The sequence below is a fragment of the Mandrillus leucophaeus genome, unplaced genomic scaffold (genome assembly GCF_000951045.1).
Source record: "Mandrillus leucophaeus isolate KB7577 unplaced genomic scaffold, Mleu.le_1.0 Scaffold1344, whole genome shotgun sequence".
Lineage (NCBI taxonomy): Eukaryota > Metazoa > Chordata > Mammalia > Primates > Cercopithecidae > Mandrillus > Mandrillus leucophaeus.
Window position 1 is genome coordinate 355,043 of NW_012101304.1, and position 22,599 is coordinate 377,641.

Sequence of the window (22,599 nt, forward strand, 5' to 3'; positions counted from 1 at the left end):
TCTAATCCATTTTGATCGGGGACCCCTACCAATTTTATTTTGATTTGAAGCAGTACCACCAAACAGTACCACCTGCTGAACTGATTTCATCCACCAAAATACAATCATTACCACAGAAAAGTTGTATTCATTCATACAATACAAGAAAGTAATCCCTGCACACTGCTTGAATCAGAGCTGCATTTTACTTTCTGATATATTCCTTGATCTCCCTTATTCCGTATCTTTCCATATATATTTCTATGTAGTAGAATCAGGAGTAAGAATGGCAACCAATTTATCATGAGATTTGAAAGATTCCATAAGAAAGATGAAGCTTTGGGGCTGTTGATGATAAGCTTTTATTGTGCTCTACAGAACATGAGAAAATGACTAACACCTAATGTAAACAAGAGTAGATGGATCTGTCTTATCTCCTTAGTCCTATTGAGTTTGTCAGTCCCAAAACAGGTGAGTGGAAAATAAAAACTTGGTATCCTTCATAAAGATACTACATCCAAAGCTGTTTCTGCCTTTTCACCTCAGAGACAAAACTATTAATTTTTAATGTAAAATATAGAACTTATTTTCCTCACTGGGACTGCTTCCTTCCCATTTTGTAGAGGTACAAACTATAGAGATTTCAGGGGCCAGGCAAACATAGTAAAAATGTGAGTAGAACAGTAGGAAAAATTGTATTGAACCAGCAAGACCTCAAGTCACCTAAAGAAATTTAAATTTTTTCCCCCAAAAAACAAAATTGCAGGCCACAAACTGCTTAGGAACTCTTCCTTATCATATCACTCAGCAAACCGGGTATGTAAGTTCAGTAGAGAATCTTGATATAGAAAATCAATTGTGATTAGATACAGAAACATGAGTGGAGAGAACCTACTCTACATTTGGGCCCAGGAATCATTTTTTATTTTTAACTTATACAGTAAAAAATGTCAGAAAAATAATTCATCATTAGAATAATAGTACCAAGTATGAAGAGCACATATGACAATAATTATCAGGAGAACAATTAATTTAATGTATACATCTTTACCAAAATTCTCTAAAGACAGAATTTATCACTCGCATTGGCCCTGAAATCAGTGCTTTTAGAGTAGCTATGACTATTAAAGCCATGTGCTGCAAACAAAAGAAAGATTCTCAGATTATCCAAAATGACAACCAAAAGCACTTGTTTGCTAGGTACGTATTTTTTCTGGAACAGTACCTGCTGGGCTGTCTTCTGACCTTGAATTCCCAGCATCCCGACGTTCTCTGGACTTGTCTTCAGCCTCTCCTGTAGCACCAAATTCAAAGCTAAAGAGTGACTTTTTTCTGTCTGAGTCACCAGAGGATGGACTACCATAAAAAAAGCCACCTACAGTGAAGAAAAAAACATTTACATTGCTAGCACAGACTAAAAAGGTAGTCTAATTATGACACCACGAAGAGCCACATTTTATTTTCAGTAGGTCTCATTATCCTGACAACACTTGGAACAACATACACCACTGGTTGACTTAATCACCTTATCTGTATCTTTTGGTCATTTTTCTAAAACTTCAATCGAGGAGAATCGAGCTATGAAGATTCAATAATTGATGTGTACTAGATACTCTTCTCCTGGGCAGAGCAGAAACTCCCCAGTCTGCTTCCTTCCCCATTCCTAAGCCCCAAGTTCCAGCATCCCACTTCCCCCAGTCAAAATTTTCTGCCTTGTTGAATTCACATTGTCCTTGGCTACTGTTCATTATAGCTGCTTTTCTGTATTTCTGCAAGGAAGAAAGCATGTAAACACTTACTCATGAATTAATTGTACTATCCACCTCCTTAAGTTTCATCTCAATGAGGCACACTCTGACAACTTAAAATTGCAACCTCACTCCATTGTTACACTCCCAGTTACCATTATATTATTCTATTTTATCCCACAGATTTGTCACCTTGTAATATACAAGGTAAAATATATCCCCTTGTGATACACCTTTTATCACTGTCTTTAATACTTATAGAGTATTGACTGTATCCTTCTTCCACATTTTAAGCTCCATAAAGTCAAGTTTTCTTTGCCTGTTCTATTGAGAGAGGGATTTCAGGTGTCCAGACCAGTGCCTCAACAATAGAGGGCACTCAGTATTTATTTAATAAATGTAGTCACCAACAAAGACCACTTCTTAAGGTAATAAACACCTTGTTACATGAAGTATATATGCTTTCTATCATGCCATTTGTATATTTTTTGAAATCTATATAAAATTTTAATATTTCAGAATTATTAACATCTTAACTGTAATATTCCTGTAGAGTTGTGGAAGACATAAATTTTGGTCACCAAATAGACAAAAACATGAAGTGAATGATTTGTAAGTAACACTTGAAGACTATGTAATCACAAATACTAATAAAATAAGTGGCTTAATTCTGCATTAAAATAAGGAAAGAGACTTCTCCCTCCACAAATACCTTTTCTTTGATCATTTCCTGAAGAAAACTTGTGAGTACTTTCTCTAGCTCTCTGAAATGTACATAGACATTTTTAAAGACTAAATAAACACCCCGAGAATGTTTCTTCAAGGGGCGGGGGCCAACACTTTGAAATGTAGTCATGAAGGAAGATGCTTCCCTATATCCTAAATTCCTGGGAGGTAGGAGCCTAACTTCCACTGGTGTTTGGCTACAAATCACAAACGTACCTCCGGTCATAATACACAAGAAACTTCTTCTTTCTTTTAAAAGCAATCAGCAAACACAGGTGGTTACCCAAACCACCATGCAAATGTAGGATGAGCCCTATGGCTAATGATGCTGTCAAATCCACTCGAGAACTAGTTATTTCTTATATTCATAACTTACATGTAATGGGTTTTATCTGCTTGTTTTATAAAAGAGAAATATTTCTGTGTGTCTGCAATCTTTTTAGTGAGATGCCTGTCAGGACAGGTTTTCAGAGGGGGCAGGAGACCATTTTTAAAGACATTTCCCCAACAACCTCTCCTGGAATTCTTAGCCATTTTCCATGTTTCTAGCAAGTGTATCTCTACTTTTCTAAAGCAAATAGTAAAAATAAAATATGTCTGTGATTATGAGAATAGTCAAAATAATAATCTATTATGTAGTATTAGGGAAAGGCATTCAACATTTAAGAGATTTTGAAATTATAAAATGTGCATGTAGGCATTTGTTTTAGGACTAAAACAATGTTTAAATTATGAATAGCCAATATATACTATTGTTTAATTACCTAACCCTTCAACCACTGCTACCTGTACTACTCTTCCTATATACAGTATTTCGCCTCTTTCTCTCCTCTTTCCCTCTGTCTACGCTTCTTCACTATACACTCTTCTTCTTTTTCTCTTTTACTATCTTTCTCATTGTCTTTTTCAATGTCATGTAGTTTCAGAGCTGCACCTTAATATATAAATATTCTAGCTTGCTGGCAAAGCAGAAGGAAGCAAAGCAGTATTCAGTCACAGCAAAAGTATAAACTCTTAATGCAAATCCATCTGGTTCCTCCATTTGCAATTGGTAGCCTTGGATAGTAGCTCTCTTGCTCTCAGGCAACAGGGATTCTTGTTCTGTTCTACCCACATCTTCCTCTGGCCTTCCTGGGGTCATGGCACTCATCAGAGAGCACAGAATACAGGCCAAGAGTGAAGGGATTATGCCTACCCAGGGCCTGTGTTATCCCAGTCTCCCTTTCTGGATCACATTTTAGGGCCCCAGGGCTGTAGTCCCTAGTTTGCTACATGGGCATGCATGGGCATGTTTCCTAAGACCTTCTTCTCCAGGTGAGACCACATTGCAAATACGATCCCCTAGGTCTGAGGGATGGGGAAGGAGTGGTCAGTGTGCAGAAGGAGATGGACTGAGATAGAAAAGCTGGGATGTCCCTCCCAGTATGCGAATAAGCCAGAGACGGAAGGAGCATGACTGTGGGGACCTCAGCTAGGGCACAGTCAACATTGATCTTGCATTGAATTCCAATAAACCCGAAAATCCTGCATTGGATCCTGCCTTCCAGGTTGTCACAAGTGTACTTTTGTCAAGGTAGAAAAAGCAACACATTTTATGTCCTATTATGTTTCTTTATTGGTAACTTTTAATTATGTATATACCTGCATTTATACTCTTGACCATGACTGTGCCTTTGGCCTGTCCTTGGCTAACCAAATTAACATTTCTAAAACAAAGTTTCCTTAAACAAAGTTTATTTCACCATTAAATGGACACTACATAATGTATGAGGATAAAATATTGCCAAACTCATGAAAAGAGTTTTTTATGTCCTGCCTAAAGATATTACAACCACACGCCTACACCCAAAGCTTTTTCTGCCTTTTTATTACATGGACTCAGATATCAACTTTTCATATAAAATATTGAAGTTGTTTATTTTACTGAACCTCTTTCTTTCCCATGTAGAGGTATAAACTCTAAAGATTTCAGAGACGAGGCAAGTACATTGAAAGTTTAAATAGGCCGACAGGGAAAGATATGTCAAACGAGATTAAATGTCTCACCTAAAGATACTTAAAATTTTTCTTTAAAAAAAATAAATAAATAAAAATAAATTGCACTCTACACACTGTTTAGAAACTCGGCTTTATGCTACTATTTAGTAAACTAAGTGTGTAAGAGAGAATCCTAGTGTAGAAAATGAATGGTGATTGGATTATAGAAATGTGAATGGAGAGATTCTACAGTACATTTGGGTCCAGGAAGCATTTTAAATAATTTATTTATATACTGAAATTGGTCATAATAACAATAAAGATACTAAATTTAAAGATAGAGTTAAAAATAAATTTTATCAGGACCATAATTAATTTAATGTAAACTTTTTTACCACAATTCTCTAAAGACAGAATTTATCACTCTCATTGGCCCTGGAAATAGTGTCTTTAGGGTTTCCACGATTTCTATGCAGGCTTTGTCTTCAATAAAACGTAGGATATCAGATTATCCAAAATGAAAATCAAGAGTACTTGCTTGCTAAGTACATATGTTTTTCTGGAACAGTACCTGGTGGGGTGTCTTCTGACTTTGAACTTCTGGCATCCTGACGGTCTCTGAACTTGTCTTCAGCCTTTCCTGGAGCACCAAGTCCTAAGCTAAAGAGTGGCTTTTTCCTGTCTGAGTCATCAGAGGATGAACTACTGTAAAAAAGGCCACCTACAGCAAATGACAGAAGATGTTATTTGAAAACAGCATTATCAGCACAGAATGTAAAAGTCATTTGATTATGACATTATGAAAAGCCACATTTTATTTTGTATAAATCCCATTATCCTAGCAGCACTTGAAACACCTGGGACTTAATCATCTAATCCAAACATTTTGGAAGTTCCTAATCTGATCTATGCAAGTCTCACTCTGGCCTTCCTTGGGTCATGATGCTCCCCAGAGAGCAGAGGCTACAGGCTGAGGGTGAAGAAGACATGCCTACCTAGAGTCTGTGTCATCCCCTACCCCATTTCTGGACCATGTCCTAAGTCCCTAGGGCTACAGACAAACCCACGATCTGGGCCTACATGAGCGTCTTTCCCAAGACCTTCTTTTCCAGGTGAGACCACATTACACTGATTGAAACCCTAGGTCTGAAGGATGGACAGAGGATGGCCAGTGTGTGGAAGAAGATGGACTGAAATAGTAAAACTAGGGCATCCCTCTCAGTATGGGAGTAAGCAGGAGATAGAAACAGAGAGGCTGTAGGGACCTTGCCTAGGGCACAGCCAAACTTATTGTCTTATTGAATTCCAATAAACATGAAAATTCTACATTGGAACCTGCCTTCCAGGTTGTCATAAATATATTGTTGTCAAGGAAGGGAAAAAAAGTATTTTATGTACTATTTTGTTCTTTTATTTATAACTTTTAATTTTGTGTATACTGCATTTATACTCTTGACCCCTGACTGTGCCCTTGGCCTGTTAAACAAAGTAACACTTCTAAAACAAAGTTCCCTTAAACAAAATTTATTTTACTATTAAATGAAGACTACATAATGAATGTGCATAAAATAGTATCAACCTCATGGAAAGATATACAATTTTATGTCCTGCCTAAAGATATCATAACCACACCCCCACACCCAAAGCGGTTACTGCCTTTTCATTACATGAACTCAAATATTAAATTTTCATATAAAACATTGAAAGTATTTATTTCACTGGACTTCCTTCTTTCTCTTTTTTGTAGAGGTACAAACCATACAGATTTCAGGACCAGGAAAATAAAGAAAAAGTTTGGACTGGCCAGGGGGAAGAAATGTGTTAAACAAGTGATATGGTTTGGCTCTGTTGCCACTCAGATCTCATCTTGAGTTGTAGTTCCCATAATCCCCATATGTGGTGGGAGGGACCAAGTGGGAGGTAACTGAATCATGGGTGCAGTTTCCCCCATGCTATTCTTGTGATAACGAGCAAGTTCTCAAGATCTGATGGTTTTATAAGGGGCTTGCCCCTTCACTCAGCTCTCATTCTTCTCTCTCCTGTTGCCACGTGAAGAAGGATGTGTTTGTTTGCCCTTCTGCCATGCTTGTAACTTTCCTGAGGCCTCCTCAGCCATGCAGAATTGTGAGTCAATTAAACCTCTTTTATTTATAAATTACCCAGTCTTGGATATTTCTTCATAGCAGCATGAGAATAAACTAACACAAAAAGAGATGAAATACCTCACCTAAAGACATTTAAAATTTTATACAACAAGAGATGAAATACTTCACGTAAGGACACTAAAAATTTTTCCTCCCCAAAAAATTGCAGGCCATGAACTTTTTAGAAACTGCTTTATAATATTGTTTAGCAAATTAAGGGTGTAATTTAAAAAGAGAATCCTAATGTAGGAAATGAATGGTGGTTAGATTACAGAAATGTGAATAGAGAGATCTTATACTACATTTGGGTCCAGGAAGCACTTTAAATTATTAATTTATATGCTGAAATATATTATAATAACAATTAAGATACTACATATAAAGATAGCATACAAAATAAATATTACCAGGACAATAATTATTGTAAACCTCTTTGCCAGAATTCTCTAAAGACAGAATTTAGCACTCTCTTTGGAGCTAGCATTAGTGCCTATAGGGTCTTCACATTTCTATTAAGGCTACGTCTTCAATAAAACAAAGGTTATCATATTATCCAAAAAAAAAAAAATGCTTGCTAGGTAAGTGTATTCTCTGTAACAGTACCTGCTGGGGTGTCTTCTGACCTTGAACTCCCAGCATCCTGACGTTGTCTGGACTTGTCTTCAGCTTCTCCTGGAGAACCAAATTCCAAGCTGAAGAGCGGCTTTTTTCTGTCCAAGTCACCAGAGGATGAACTACCGTAAGAGAAGCCACCTACAGCAAATAACAGAAGATTTATTTGAAAACAGCATTGTTAGCACAGACTATAAAAGCGGTCTGATTATGACACTAAGAAAAGCCACTTTTTTATTTTATACAAGTCTTATTATTCTGGCGGCACTTGAACAACATATACCACCTATCCATGTCTTTTTGTCATGGTTCTCAGACCTTAAGAAAGAGAGGAGAATCGAGCTGTGGAAATTCAATCATTGATGTGTGCTAGAGAGACCCTTCTTCTCCTGGACAGAGCAGAAACTCCCCAATCTGCTTTCTTCCCCATTCGTAAGTCCCAAGTTCCAGCATCCCACCTCTTCCCACTGCTATTGTTTAGGAGTTTGTCTGCCCACAACCCATGTTGAAATTTGATCCCTGTGATGGAGGTAGGGCCTGTTGGGAAGTGTTTGGGTCATGTGGGCAAACACCTCAGGAATAGCTTGGTGTTGTCCTCCTGGTAATGAATGAGCTATTGCTCTGTTAGTTCCCACAGAACTGTCATTCCTTGTCTCTCTCTCTTTTTCTCGCTCTCTCATGGTGCACCGGCTAGCTGCCCTTGGCCGTTGCCATGAGCGGAAGCACCCAGAGACCCTCACCAGAAGTAAAGGCTGGTGCCATGCTTCTTATACAGCCTTCAAATACAGGAGATGAATAACCCCCATTCTTCATAAATTACCCAGCCTCAGATATTTCCTTATGGATAGCAAGGCAAATAAACTTAGATGCCCAGCAAAATACTCTGCTATGTTGAATCCACTCTGCCCTTGGCTACTGTTCCTTATAACTGACAAAATTAAGATAACATATCTGACTCTCCTTTCTGTATTCCTGCAAAGACGTAACCATTTACTCATAAATTAATTGTAAAGTTAGCCTCTTTCAAGTCTCAGCTTAAATTTCATCTCAATGAGGCACACTCTGACCAGTTAAAACTGCAACTCCACCCCCACCATTATACTCCCAATCACCACTATATTTAATATTACTCTATTTTATCCCACAGATTTTATCACCTTTTAATATAACATGTTTACTGCTTATAATGTTTTTTGTTTATTGACTGTATCCTTCCAGGTTTTAAGCTGCAAAAACTCAATGTTTCTTTGCCTGTTTAATTCACTCAAGTATCCCAGGTGATGAGAGCAGTGCCTGAACTACAGAGGACACCCAATTCATATTTATTTAGTAAATACATTCACCAACAAGATTACTTTTAAGAGAAGAAATACTGTCTTACATGATGCATATGTGCTTTCCGTCATTCCCTTTATTTTTTTAATCTTTACAATAAAATTGAAATGCTTTAGAATTAATGTCATCATAATGATGATATTCCTGTAAAGTTGTGGAAGACATACATTTTGATCAATGAATAGAGAAGAGAATGAAGCACATTACTTGTAAGTAAAATTTGAAGAATAAGTAAGAGCAAATGCAAGTAAAACTTAGTAGTTTAATTCTCCATATTCAAAATAGGAGATGAGATTTCTCTCCCTACACACTTTTGCTTAGATTATTTACTTTAGAAAACTTGTGTTTTCAGCCGGGCACGGTGGCTTATGCCTGTAATCCCAGCACTTTGGGAGGCTGAGGCGGGCAGATCACAAGGTCAGGAATTCAAGGCCAGCCTGGCCAACATGGTGAAACCCCGTCTCTACCAAAAATACAAAAATTAGCTGGGTGTGGTGGCGCATGCCTGTAGTCCCAGCTACCAGGGAGGCTGAGGCATGAGAATCGCTTGAGCCCAGGAGGTGGAGTTTGCAGTGAGCCAAGATTGCACCACCCTACTCCAACCTGGCGACAGAGTGAGACTCCCTCTCAAAAAAAAAAAAAAGAAAAGAAAGAAAGAAAAGAAAACTTGTGACTTATTTCTCTACCTCTCTGAAATGTATATAAATATTTTTAAAGACTGGATAAGCATCCCAAGAATGGTTCCCCAAGGGCCTGGCACCATCACTTTGACATGTCATCACAGAGGAAGATAACTTCCCATCTCCTAGGTTCCTGGGAGGTAGGAGCCTAACTTCAGCTGGTGCCTGGTTACAAATTGCAAACCTACCTCCAGTCATAAGATGCAAGAAATTTATTTTTTTTCTTTTAAAGACAATCAGCAGACACAGGTGGCCACCCCAACTACCCCGTAAATTTAGATTGAACTGTATGGCTAATGCTGCTATGAAATTCACTTGAGAACTCCTTGTTAATCTTGAGAACATGTATGCCATAGATTACATCTGCTTGGCTATGTCTTTCTGTTTTGGTAGTCTCCTTAACCTGTATGTGCATCACATTCTGCTTTAGTGTTTATTCCATAATAAAACTTTTTATTGTAGGAATACAAGTGCTTAAATCATGTATAGTCTATTTATATTATTACCTATATTAGGTAACCTTCCAATGACTACACTACCTTTCTCCACAGACAGCATTGCCTCTCATTGTCTCCTCTTTCCCTCTATCAACCCATGTTTTCTACATACTCTTCTTCCTTTCCTCTTTTACCCTCTCTCTCTCATTGTCTTTCTTCGATGCCATGTAGTTTCAGAACCGCACTTTAATATATAAATATCTTAGTTTGATGACAAAGCAGAAGGAAGAAAAGAAGTATTCAGCTGTGTGTAAAGTATGCACTTTTCAGCAAACCCATCTGGGCTCACCCTCTTGGAATCAGTGTGGTCTTGGCCACTACCTCTCTTAGACCTAGCAACAGAGGTTGCTGCTCTGATCTATGTCAGTTTCATGCCGCCTTCCTGGGTCATGGCCTTCCTCAGAGAACACAGAATACAGGGCGAGGGTGAAGAGCCTTTGTCTACTCAGAGGGTGTGCTTGCCCCTCCCCATTACTGGACAGTATTCTAAGTCCCCTGGGCTGCAGCTCCAAGCCTGCTACTTGGACCTTCATGGGCATCTTTCCTGAGACCTTCTGCCCCAGGTGAGACCACATTGCAAAAATTGAAGCCCAAGGTGTGAGGAATGAACAGAGGGTGGTCAGTTTGCAGAAAGAGGTGGACTGAGATAGGAAAGCTGGCCTGTCTCTCCCAGTGTGACCAAGCCAGAGAGAGAAGGAGCAGGGCTACTTCTTGGATAGGGCACAGGCAACCCTGTTCTTGCATTGATTTCCAATGAATCTAAAAATTCTGCATAGGAAATGTCATTCCAGCTTACACATTTTATTTGCTACTTTGTTCCTGTTATTTGTAACTTTTTTATTATTTACACACTTGCATTTGTACTTTTGCCCCTGGCTGTGTTTTGTGTTCTTGACTTGTCCTTGGATAGACAATATAACATTTCTAAAACAAAGTTTTCTTATCTACTAAATGGGGAGTAAATCATAAACAAGGATAAGATCATGTCTACTTCATAATAGAAGTATTAATTAAATGACAGTGTTAAGTGAGGTGAGTGCACCTAGTCCAGTGTCTTACACACAGCATTCAACTGGAATAAACCCTGTCCTTTAATACATTTGACTTGTCTCAGCAAACTTACTGCATCAAACTCGTTTAGATGCATTTTATTTCACTTATTTAATTCATGATGTGTTTGTTCACCATACTCATCATACCTCTTCTGAGCTCAACCCCGGAGACATATTAGATTCTTCATTTTATTAGACCAGTATTTCTTCATTCTAATGTTGACATGAGTAGACCTGGCATCCTAGATATTCAATGTGCCACATTTGTCTTTACTAACTTTATTAACTTTATTTTATCCCTTTTGTTTTTATTATATAAAACTTGCTCAGAAATACTTGCTGCTGAAGTTATGGTCAGTATGTTTTTCAAATGTACAACATCTGTATAACAGTACTTTATATACCTTATCACTTTAGTAGCCTCAATTCTATGGGATAGGTGCCATTAAACTACTTCATTTGTAGATGAGAAAATAGATATTTAGAAGAGACTGAATAATTTGTCCAAGATCACGTGGTTAGAAAAATCTGCCAAGAAATCCTTTGCTCTTAACTGCGATGTACACTGCCTTCATCTTGCTTAAAGACAGATTGCTTATACAATGCTCAAAGATAAATAAAATGTTTACTTTATAGCTTAAGGATAAATGAAAATGTTTATATTTTCATAATAAAGCCATATTAGATTTTGAATACATTTTGCACAAAATTTTGGAAGGTTTAGCTTATACTTTAAACCATAGAATAGAGTAGAAAATAAAAATAGACATAATTCTGCTTCTTCATCCCTACCTCATGGAGAGAAAGGGCTGGATAAGAGAGGTGAACATGATTCCGCTGTGTGGATAGGAAGATTTTTAAAGTAATGGGAACAAATGAATTATGTTTCTGACATCAGTAAAAATCAGTGGATATCAAAAAACATGAAGCCTTGTATTGACCTATAATCCTTTTTCTCAAATGTAGGAGTCTTGATCTCATTAAAGAATGAAGAGTTTGAGGGATAACAATGCCCTGAAGTTTGTCCAGTTTTTTTGTTTGTTTGTTGTTTGTTTGTTTGTTTGTTTGCTTTTTGAGATGGAGTCTTGCTTTGTTGCCAGGCTGGAGTGCAGTGGCGCAATCTTGGCTCATTGCAAGCTCTACCACCTGGGTTCAAGCAATTCTCCTGCCTCAGCCTCCTGAGTATCTGGGACTACAGGCCCCCACCACCATGCCCGGCTAATTTTTCTCTTCTTTGGAAGAGACGGGCTTTCACCATGTTGGCCAGGATGGTCTCAGTCTCTTGACCTCGTGATCTGCCTGCCTCAGCCTCCCAAAGTGCTGGGATTACAGGCCTGAACCACCGTGCCTGGTCAGTTTGTCCAGTTTTATGTTGACTGGTTGAGTGGTTGATGGGGACTTTCTTGCTTGCCATTTTTATTCACTTAAGACAGCTCTAGCCTTGGAGAACCTCATGTCCCTCCTAAATAATACCCAGACCTGGAAGTTCTCTGAGACACATGGGAATAAATTCAATTCCTCAGAATTTTAAGGAACTTTCATAGAACTATAAAATCCCAAGCATACCCTTACCTCCCTCTCATTTGTGAATGGAGGCTTCTAAAGGAATGCTGAAGACTCGTATACCCCCATTTACAAAAGTAACAACCAGATTTTGTAGAGAAACTCTTACTATATCACTATGATGGAATTTAATGAGTCTCGTCCATAGTTGTGAAAAATAATCTTGCTGTCTTCCTGACTCAACTGAGCTGCTGCTTAATCTCAGTTTCTATTTTCCCTCAAAGAAGACTTTTTGAAATTACATTTTATTTATGTTGTAGAATGAGGTAGGGATGTAAAATGCCTATAAGAAAAGCACAGGAAAGTATATTGGGCTGTTTTGATTGCTGTGTACAATAGATCAGAATAAAATTGAATCTAAGTTGATATTAGCAATAATCTTAATGCTGGATTTCAGAAAAACTTCATTAAGCAGTCTTGTTGATTTGCTATGGCTCATTTTTCCATTTCAGTGGGTAGAGAAACAAAAAACAGTAAAGGATAATGGTGATATTCAATCACCTGATGGGATCTAGTAAAACTGCTGAAACTAGATTGATTTTAAAGCAGATCACTAAGGAATCAATCCTGGAAGAGAAAAGCAACAGCATGTCCTGCCAATGAAAATATAGGAAAGTAAAATCTTAAATTTGCATACACATTTCTATCACAGGTTTAAGATATTTTAGGTTAAGCAAATAACCAGAGCAATTTTCCATTTTAAATTTCACCACCTGTAAAAGTATTGATCAAAGATTAAAATGTCTGGCCCAGATTATACAAAAACACATTAAAGCATGTCTGTAATAATAAGAGAGATTATATTTTAAGCATTTGAAGGATTTTTCCAGGGGAGATACGCCCTAGGTCCAAAGCAAAGCACTACCATTCTATTGCTTTTGAGTATAAACAGTGTAAGAAAAGAGAATAAAGTAATTTACCTGATCTGCTTGCTGCTATTTTACCATCTGAACAAAGAAAGGAAGAATTGCTGTCATTAGTGGTGTCTCTAAATGATAGATTTGCCAGTAGAAAGTGAATATTGATTGCAGTCATTTCTTGTCTTTGGGAGGTGCTCCCAAAGAGATATATTCATTGAATTTAATACTCAGGCGTAAATACGGTAATTAGCCATTGCCCATGGTACATTTCTGCATCTTCAGAACACTGCCATAAAGGAGAAAGTCTGGGCTAATCTTCCAGTCACTCTCATGCCCAGTCTAAATGCATAAATTAGAATGCAGCAAAACTCAATAATTTTTAGATGCCTGAACAGGTGCTTCAAAAGACTAATTATTCTTTTGGTAAAATGCAGAAGTTTTAGTTAAAATATATTTTCATGTGACAAAGGTACTGAATAAACTACAATTACTTAATCTGAATCAAATGTCTACAATTTCTAGTTTACAGCTGAATACTAAAATTTATGTATACACAACTTAAAAATTATTTAAGTGTCATTATTGTAAATCAAGGTAAACTTTCTCCATACTTAAATAAATGGCATGTAAATGTACAACCTTGTCAAGCTATTGTAAGTACAGCTGAGTCAAAAACTCACAATAAGAATGGGTACTTTACAACAAAAAGTATAATTTACATATACACGCACTTATTAAGATTTACAAATATAAAAATATTTGCATTAAATACATCAAGTCATTGGTTTCCAAAATAATTTTCTCAATAATTCTGTGAAATAAAACACTTAACAATGGTAATCGAATTTTGCATAAAGTTGCATGTTGATTGCATATTAAAGAAACTTCAAAGATGTTTTCGGTAACATTTTTATTTGGAGATTTACAGGATTGTGGTTTGTTTTAAATGCTTCTCTATGCTCTATAACCTTTAAATTTTCTAAACCCAAACTGACTGCATTATTCAAATAAAGAGTCAAGGCACATGGTCTGATACTAAGATAAACTTTTAGAAATTTGAACTAAAATCCAATTCAGGATAATCCAGGACTTATGGTTAGTAAACCTATCCCAGAGATGAAGGGGTAAATTAAGACAAACAGTAAATAGCACATTTAAAAGATAAAGTATTTCCCATATGTTCTCATAAATTTGTTGTCAAAACCAAATCTTATGTATTGCACAAACAAATGCACACACACATGTCTAGCCAAAGGCTAAGAAGAAATGGTTTATAGATGTGGCTTGGAGACACTTAATATAAATGCTTCAAAAGAAAACTGCACAGTAATATTCTCTGTGTAAGTTAAACACCTGGAAAATTCTAACTATCTGAAATGTAGATTGCAGTTAAGAAGTTGTCCCGAAATCCTCTTGTGGCAAATAGAGATATCATCCAGCCCACGTATAAATTCTTGCTTATTCAATGTACCCATCAGGAGAAATCTTTTGAGGCCTCACTCAGAGTGCACATCCTTACCACAGGTACAAGGCTAATGAGCTTGGATCGATGGTGTTCTCAGCCCAGTGGACTGAAAACAATGAGTAAGAATTGGAACTGACTGCTAAAAGTAGACATGATGATCCTATGAATATAGAGTTAGTTGTTGAACAGAAAGGAGAGGACAGAAAGGCAAATCAAAAGCAGACACAGAAACTCAGAAACAATCTCCAGAACAGGGACAAACTGTTTACACAAGTCAGTAGATTCCAAGGGCATCATTGTATAGAATGTAATATGATAATGGACATGCATTTTCATGCCCTTAAAAAAGATTAAGCTATTTTCAGAAGTTCCTCGTCTTCTTTGGTAAGAAGTTAGGGCATCCTTGGTTTATTTCAGAAAGTTTACCTTGCAAAGCATTTGGTTAATTTCAAGTAGAAAATTCTTGTAGGAAAAATAAATCTTATATTGATAATCCCAATTTATTTTATTCATTTAAAACAAAGACGTACTGAGGACCTACTCCATTGCAGCCACTGCTCTTGGCATTATGAACACAGGGTGAGCAGCATAGACCAAAATCTGTCCTTAAAGAGTTCAGAGTCACGTGGAGTAAACGGGGTGTCATGGGAGCTCATTCACAAAACCAAGTGTGTAGGACACACATTAATTTTCTGATTCCAAAAGCAACCTCACAATGCAGCATAATGTTTCAAAGCAAAGATTAATTCCTGAAAGATACTGACCTGATTTTTGTCGGTAAAGTAGGGCTTCCACATCTATTTTTAAATGGAAAAAAAAACAAAACAAGTCATTTTATAATTCTCTATAACATATTTTAAGACAATGAAAAAGATGTTCTTTTTGTTTTCATTCTTCCTTAAAATTCAATATAAGCAATCCACTGTTTTTATCTGGTAAGTGTAATATTTTAATGGTAATTTATTATTTTGCAGGTTTTCTATTTAATAGGAAATGATCTATGTAACACAGACCTACCAGCATACTTGATATCAAAATTTTCAATGCCAACTCAGACTTGAAAATATGCATGACCAAATAGATTAAGTTCACAAATTAATATTAGCCAGTACTTTATATCTTTTTCACACAACTACAGCTGTTTATCTAAAGTATGTTTTCTGATCTAAATTTCACATGCTTTTATTTCCCCTAAACATTTTCTGGGTAATGTGTTCATAAGCAGTGAATTATACAAAAAAGAAACAAGAATAAAAGAACAGAATCAATTATATGGACTTAAATGAGAATATAGGATAGCCTGAGGAAAAAAAAATAAAAGCAGATTATGCATATTCACACCTGAACTATGTCTCTTATAACTGTTTTTTTCTACTTAACCAGAAAAAGTGTTTTTCAAATTTTTTTCTTTCTATATAGTTATGCTTGATTAAACAATGCAAATGTTTCTTCCAATTGATTATATGGATACTGACTAAATATTTGCCTTCAGCAACTTCCAGGCCCCAAGATTTATCATCCTATAACCTACTGAAAACTATGAGAATCTGTATATGAAACATAAATCAGACTAACAGCAACAAAAATTCATTTCAAATAAGGCACCTAGGATTTCTGCAAAGAGCAGTTTTCCAAGTATGTTTCTCATTTCCCACAATGACATCTTGAATAAATACATAAAATCTTTGAATTTTGTTGATAAGTCGCCTGTCTATGGAAAGCCCGTTGAAATACTCATAATCATTTTCCAGATCTACAATGGATGGATATATAGGAATTTACCTTAGAAACATGAGCCAGTTCTTCAGGAAACTTAATATACTTACAACAAGTACTTTTAAAATTATGTTTATGGTGATACGACGTAAAATAAATGCTTTGAAAATAATGTACTCGGGCCGGGCACGGTGGCTCACGCCTGTAATCCCAGCACTTTGGGAGGCCGAGGCAGGCAATCATGAGGTCAAGAAATCGAGACCATCCTGGCGAACAAACACGGTGAAACCCCGTCTCTACTAAAAATACAAAAAACTTAGCTGGGCGAGGTGGCGGCGCCTGTAGTCCCAGCTTCTCGGGAGGCTGAGGCAGCAGAATGGCGTGAGCCCGGGAGGCGGAGGTTGCAGTGAGCTGAGATCACGCCACTGCACTCCAGCCTGGGCGACAGAGCGAGATTCTGTCTCCAAAAAAAAAAAAGAAAAAAGAAAAGAAAAGAAAAGAATGTGCTCTGTGCTCCATTACTTAGGAAACAAGAAACACATTTATGCAACAGGAAAAAAAGAATATAACAAAGCACTATGTAAGATTTTGAAAATCACTGTTACACAAAGTAATCATTTTCTAATGGTTCATCAATTTCCCAGAGAGTTGGATTAAACTTAGAAACATTTTGTCTTAATTATAACAAATAATTGCAGTTCTCTATATTCTGGCATCTCAGAGAAAAGTAAGATGTATGTTTTGTGTTCTACTTTCAGATTTAGAGAATAGATTTTTAAGTTTAGATATGGAAAAAAATCTCCTGCTCTTTGCAGACTTTTCCCCTTACGTTTGGATAATGTTATCTTTTCTGCCCTTTTCAGGAACAGAACAACGTTTGTTTCTAGGCACTTTTTCATTTTGCTTAATGTTTAATTTTCTCAAAATGAATGACATCTTACCTTTAATTTGTGAAAGTAATTAATGAACTTTCTAAAATATCCAGCAAAGTCGTTAGTTTAAAAGTGTTGTTTTTGATGATGACCCTGTTTTTAATTGGTGATAATTTCTCGATTTGTGAAAAACATGATTACCTGTTTGTGTCTTTAGTCTTAGTAGGGATATGCATTCAAGATAGAAACATCAAAGCATAAACTGTGATGAAAATCAGTAACAAACAACACTGAATGTATGTTGCGTGATCTTCTTAGTAACAGTTCTAGGCAGTTGCTAAACAAATATATCTAAATGTGTATACATATATTTAAAAGCATCCTTCATTTTATTGTGCTTTACTTTACTGATGTTTACATATATCGTGTGCTTTACAAATTGAAGATTTGTGGCAACCCTGTGACTAGCAACTCTGCTGACACCATTTCTCCAACAGCACGTGCTCACTTCAGGTCTTTGTAACATATTTTCATAATTCTCCCAATATTTCCAATTTATTATTATTGTTATACCTGTTATGGTGCTCTATGATCAGTGATTTTTTGATGTTGCTCTTGTAATTGTTTTCGAGCATCACAAGCCATGCTCAATAACATGGCAAACTTAATATAGACTTATGTTCTGACCTCTCTACCAATAGGTCATTGCCCCCATCCCACTCCCTCTCTTTGGGCCTCCCTTTTCCCTGAGACACAACAATATTGAAATTAGGCCAATTAATAACCCTACAATGGCCTCTAAGTGTTCACATGAAAAGAAGAGTGGCAGATCTTGCATTTAATATCAAAAGTTCAAAATGATTAAGCTTAGTGAGGAAGGCACGTGGAAAGCCGAGACAGGCTGAAAGCTGAGTCTCTTGTGCTGAACACTCAGCCAATTTGTGAATGCAAAAGAAAAATTCTTGAAGGAAATTAAAAGTGCTACTCCAGCGAACACATGAATGATAAGAAAGCAAAACAGCCTTATTTCTGATATGGAGAAAGTTTGAGTAGCCTGGAAATATCAAGCTAGCCACAATATTCCCTTAAGCCAAACCGTAATCCAGAAAAAAGGCTTTAACTCTTTTCAGTTCTCTGAAGCCTGATAGAGGTGAAGGAGCTACAGAAGAGAAGTTTTAAGTTAGCAGAGTTTAGCTCATGAAATTTAAGGAAACAAGCAGTCTCCATAAGATGAAAGTGCAAAGTGAAGTAGCAAGGGCTGATGGAGAAGCTGCAGCAAGTTCAGAACAGAAGATCTAGCTAAGATAATTCATGAAGGTGGCTGCACCAGACAATAGATTTTCACTGTAAACAAAACAGTTTTCGATTGGCAGAAGATGCCATCTAGGACTTTCGTAGCTAAAGAGGAGACCTCAATGCCTGGTTTCCAAGCTCCAAAGGACAGACTGATTCTCTTTTTTAGGGTCTAATGCAGCTTCTGACTTGAGGTTAAAACCACTGGTCATTGACCATTCTGAAAGTCCTAGGTCCCTTAAGAATTACGCTAAATCTATTCTGCCCATGCTCTATATATGAAATAACTCAGCCTGGATGATAGTACGTCTGTTTACAACAGGACTTATTGAATATTTTAAGCCCATTGCTGAGATCTAGTGCTCAGTACAAAAGATGCCTTTCAAAATATTACTGCTCATTGATAAGAGTTCGAGAGCTCTGATGGAGATGTACATAGAGATTAATTTTGTTTTCAGGCTGCTAACACAACATCCATTCTGCAGCCGACAGGTAAAGGAGTAATTTTGACTTTCACATCTTCTTACTGAAGAAATAAATACATTTCTTAAGGTTATAGCTTGCCCTAAATAATGATCCCTCTGATGAATATAATCCAAGTAAATTGAAAATCTTCTGGAAAGGATTCATCTTTCTAGATGCACATTCATGATTCATGAGAGGAAGCCAAAATATCAACATTAAAATAATTTGGAAGAAGCTGACTTTTAGGAGTTCAAGACTTCAGTAGAAGAAGCAACTGTGGATGTGGCAGAAAGAACAAGAGAACTAGAATTAAAAGTGGAGCCTGAAGATGTGACCGAATTGCTGCAATCTCATGAGAAAACTTGAACAGATGATGAGTTGCCCCTTGTGAATGAGCAAGGAAAGTGATTTCTTTAATTGAGAGCTACTTCTGGTGAAGATGCTGTGAACATAGTTGAAATGACAACAAAGGATTTAGAATATTAGACAAAGTTAGATGCTAAAGCAGTAGCAGGATTTAAGAAATCTGACTGCAACTTTGAAAGAAGTTCTACTGTGGGTAAAATGTTGTCAAGCAGCATTGCATGCTACAGAAAAATCTTTCATGAATTGAAGAGTCTATCAATGTGGCAAATGTCATAGCTTTCTTATTTTGAGAAATTGCCACAGCTCCCCCCTCTCCACCTTCAGTAGCCACCACATTGGGTACTCAGCAGCAGTCAACATCAAGGCAAGACCCTTCACCAGCCAAAAGACTACAACTCAGTGAAAACTCAAATGATCATAGCATTGCTTAGCAATAAAGAATTTTTAACCGAGGTATATATACATTGTTTTTTGTACATAATGCTATTGTACACTTAGTCTACAGTATAGGGTAAACATAACTTTTATACATGTTGGGAAGCAAAAAAACTGTGTGTGACCTGCTTTATCACAATATTCACTTTATTGCAGTAATCTAGAAGCAAACCCGAGATATCTCCAAGGTATGCTTGTATCCACACCCTTAAGACAGGATTGTTAAAGCTGAGGTAATACACAGTAAGATGAAAAATCCGGTTTTCTTATCCTACTCTAAAGCATAGTGTAAGAAAGATTGCTAGGAAGAAAATGTTTGATGTACAGAACACTAAACATTTAAACAAATGTATACTTGGGGTCATCACATTTGAAAGAATTCTTTAAATTAGTTTCTTACCTTTGCAGAAGCACCAAAGAGCCACAACCAAGTACCATAATATCAACTTCATGGTTGTGATTTGAGACCTAGAAATGGGGCATAGTCATTCTGGAGAGACAAGTCCACAAGGGCCCCTGTAACTTTGGTTTTTATACCCACTCATCCCACTGTCTGCCATCATGGGCTAGGTGTGGTAAACTTGGTGACGAGAGAGCAAAGGTAAATGTCATAGCCTGCCAAAGATGAAATCCATTTTCAGCCAGTTTAGTGCCTTACTCCTATGACCAATCTTCTATCTTGGACCAAATCCAGCTCATACCAAACCCAGAACATGCCTTCTTGCCGCCCTGTGCAAACAGCAAAGCCAGGAACTAAAAGCCCCAGGATTAAAAACTAAATAAGCTAAGGATACACACATTTATCTGTCCTCCATTAATCACTGCAGAAGTCTTAATACCTCAAGAAACTCAAATATTGTGATTAAATATTGTAATTGTCTTTCCCTTAACAACAAAATGTGTTTTAAACATTAACCTACTTTGAAACAAAGAACTCTTTACTTACCAATATGTTAGAGAAATGCATTGCGTAAGTATAGGTGTAGATGCCCTAAGATGTATAAATATACAGTAATAGCTTTATAATTCAAAAGGATATGTAAAACTCTAATGATATGTTTTTATTTTACAATAAGATATATAAATAAGTAGAAAATATATTAAAATGAAAACAACATAAAAAGAATGTTTTAGGACAAACACAAATTTAAATAGAAAATGTCATTCATCAATACATATCTAGATATCCTGGGTAAAGAGATAAGTTCAAGTTAGAATCTCAGAGAAGTTCTGATCTGGTCTATGATGAACAGGGTAGAGAGGATTGACAAGGGAGGAATCTCTTGGGCCAGTCAAGTGGACCTGGAAAATGGAAAGGCCAACTCCACAGCTTCAATGATGCCATTTGCTCCTCATCTGCTCCCAGCTGCTACCAAGGAAAGACTTCAGCAGCTAAAGTGAAAGCAGTCCTTAGTTTTTTCTCCCCAGAAAAGCAGAAGAATCCAGGAAAGGGGGAAAAGGTATGGCCCAACATCCTTTTTCTTCCCCTTTATTCACTCATGACTCAACTAACTTAGAACAAATAAATAATTCCTACCTTTTCAGAGGGCCTCACCAATGCATATTGAATGCTTTTACACATGCTCCTTGGCTGACCAAATCTGTTTAGTCTATTTGTTGAGTCTTAAATTATTTCCAAAGGGGACAGAATTTAACAGATTTAAACATTTTAATTGCATTTGCCTGATCAAGGTGGCACATTTACTGAAGGCCGTGCAATATTAAATCTGACACCAGTATAAGTATCAGAGCTTTTTCTGAGTCAGGCTTTTGGAGATGGTAAACAATAGATATTTTAGTGCTGGAGAAGAGGACTCACTCCAAGAACAGAGAAAGAGGTAACAAATGGAGGTTAAAGAGACTAACAACTGACTCACTGACTTTGTCATTTTTCCAAAACCCAGCCTTGTTTCTTTCAATGATTCACAAATTTATTAAGATGGTACATAAAGGACTTTTCTCCAATATAGAAAAAAATATAGTTCAGAGGGAACTATATTATACACTGAGACATGTGACTCACAGTAACACTGCCATTGATGATGTTCTTTTCTTTATCATACATGACTTCATTGTGAAGAAGATTTAATCCCAGGAAAGCCATTTTTTTAGATTATCATTATGACATAATTATTCTGCTATATGCTTCACAGTAGGCTTAGACATGTAAGAGACTAGAATGATACAAAGTTATCAGGGGCTGTTAAGCAACCAAGAATATATGCAAGATAGAACATTTCAACAAGCAAGATTGAATGGAAATGGTATGGAAGCTCCGAGGAAGGTGAGATTACTTTTAGCTTAGAAGAATCAGGGAACATTTCATTACACTTGCTTGGCACAACCCTAACCATGGCTTAAATTAAACTCTTTCCTGTTCCCAACTACACTATGCAGATGAACACAACTTGTTCATCTACGAACCACATGCTGACTTGTCTCTCTTAAATCCATTACCCCAAATTGACCCTTAAGACAGCTAGGCAATTATATTTTCTACTCCATTTGCTGTCACACACTTCCATTTCATATCTTCTCTCTTCTCAACATCCAACACCTCTTTCCCATCATCCCTTTCTGTTAATAGCATTATTTCCAGTTTTACCGAGGAAACAAAAGCTATCAAAAGAAAACTCTACCAGATTTCTACTCAATTACCTACCTTCTTATTTATCCAGATGAACTCTCTGTGCCACTATCAAAGGCCAACTCTTTCATTTGTATACTGGATTCCATCCAAGAATATTATGCCAGCAATTCATTCATCTCTAGTTTGTCCCCCCTTTTGGATTATTCTCAACAGTATAAATGCAT

General features: G+C 36.8%; 1 protein-coding gene across 1 annotated transcript in view; it reads right to left on the reverse strand.

Moving 5' to 3' along the window:
- Positions 1 to 20,290, reverse strand: part of MUC19 (mucin 19, oligomeric) — a 205,316-nt gene extending 185,026 nt beyond the window's left edge. The window contains 6 exon segments of the mRNA XM_011973120.1: positions 1,205 to 1,354; positions 5,002 to 5,151; positions 7,178 to 7,327; positions 13,234 to 13,260; positions 15,403 to 15,435; positions 20,186 to 20,290. Of these exon segments, the coding sequence (XP_011828510.1) occupies positions 1,205 to 1,354; positions 5,002 to 5,151; positions 7,178 to 7,327; positions 13,234 to 13,260; positions 15,403 to 15,435; positions 20,186 to 20,237 (562 nt within the window). The 5' untranslated portion in view covers positions 20,238 to 20,290.
- Between the last annotated feature and the right edge of the window lie 2,309 nt (positions 20,291 to 22,599).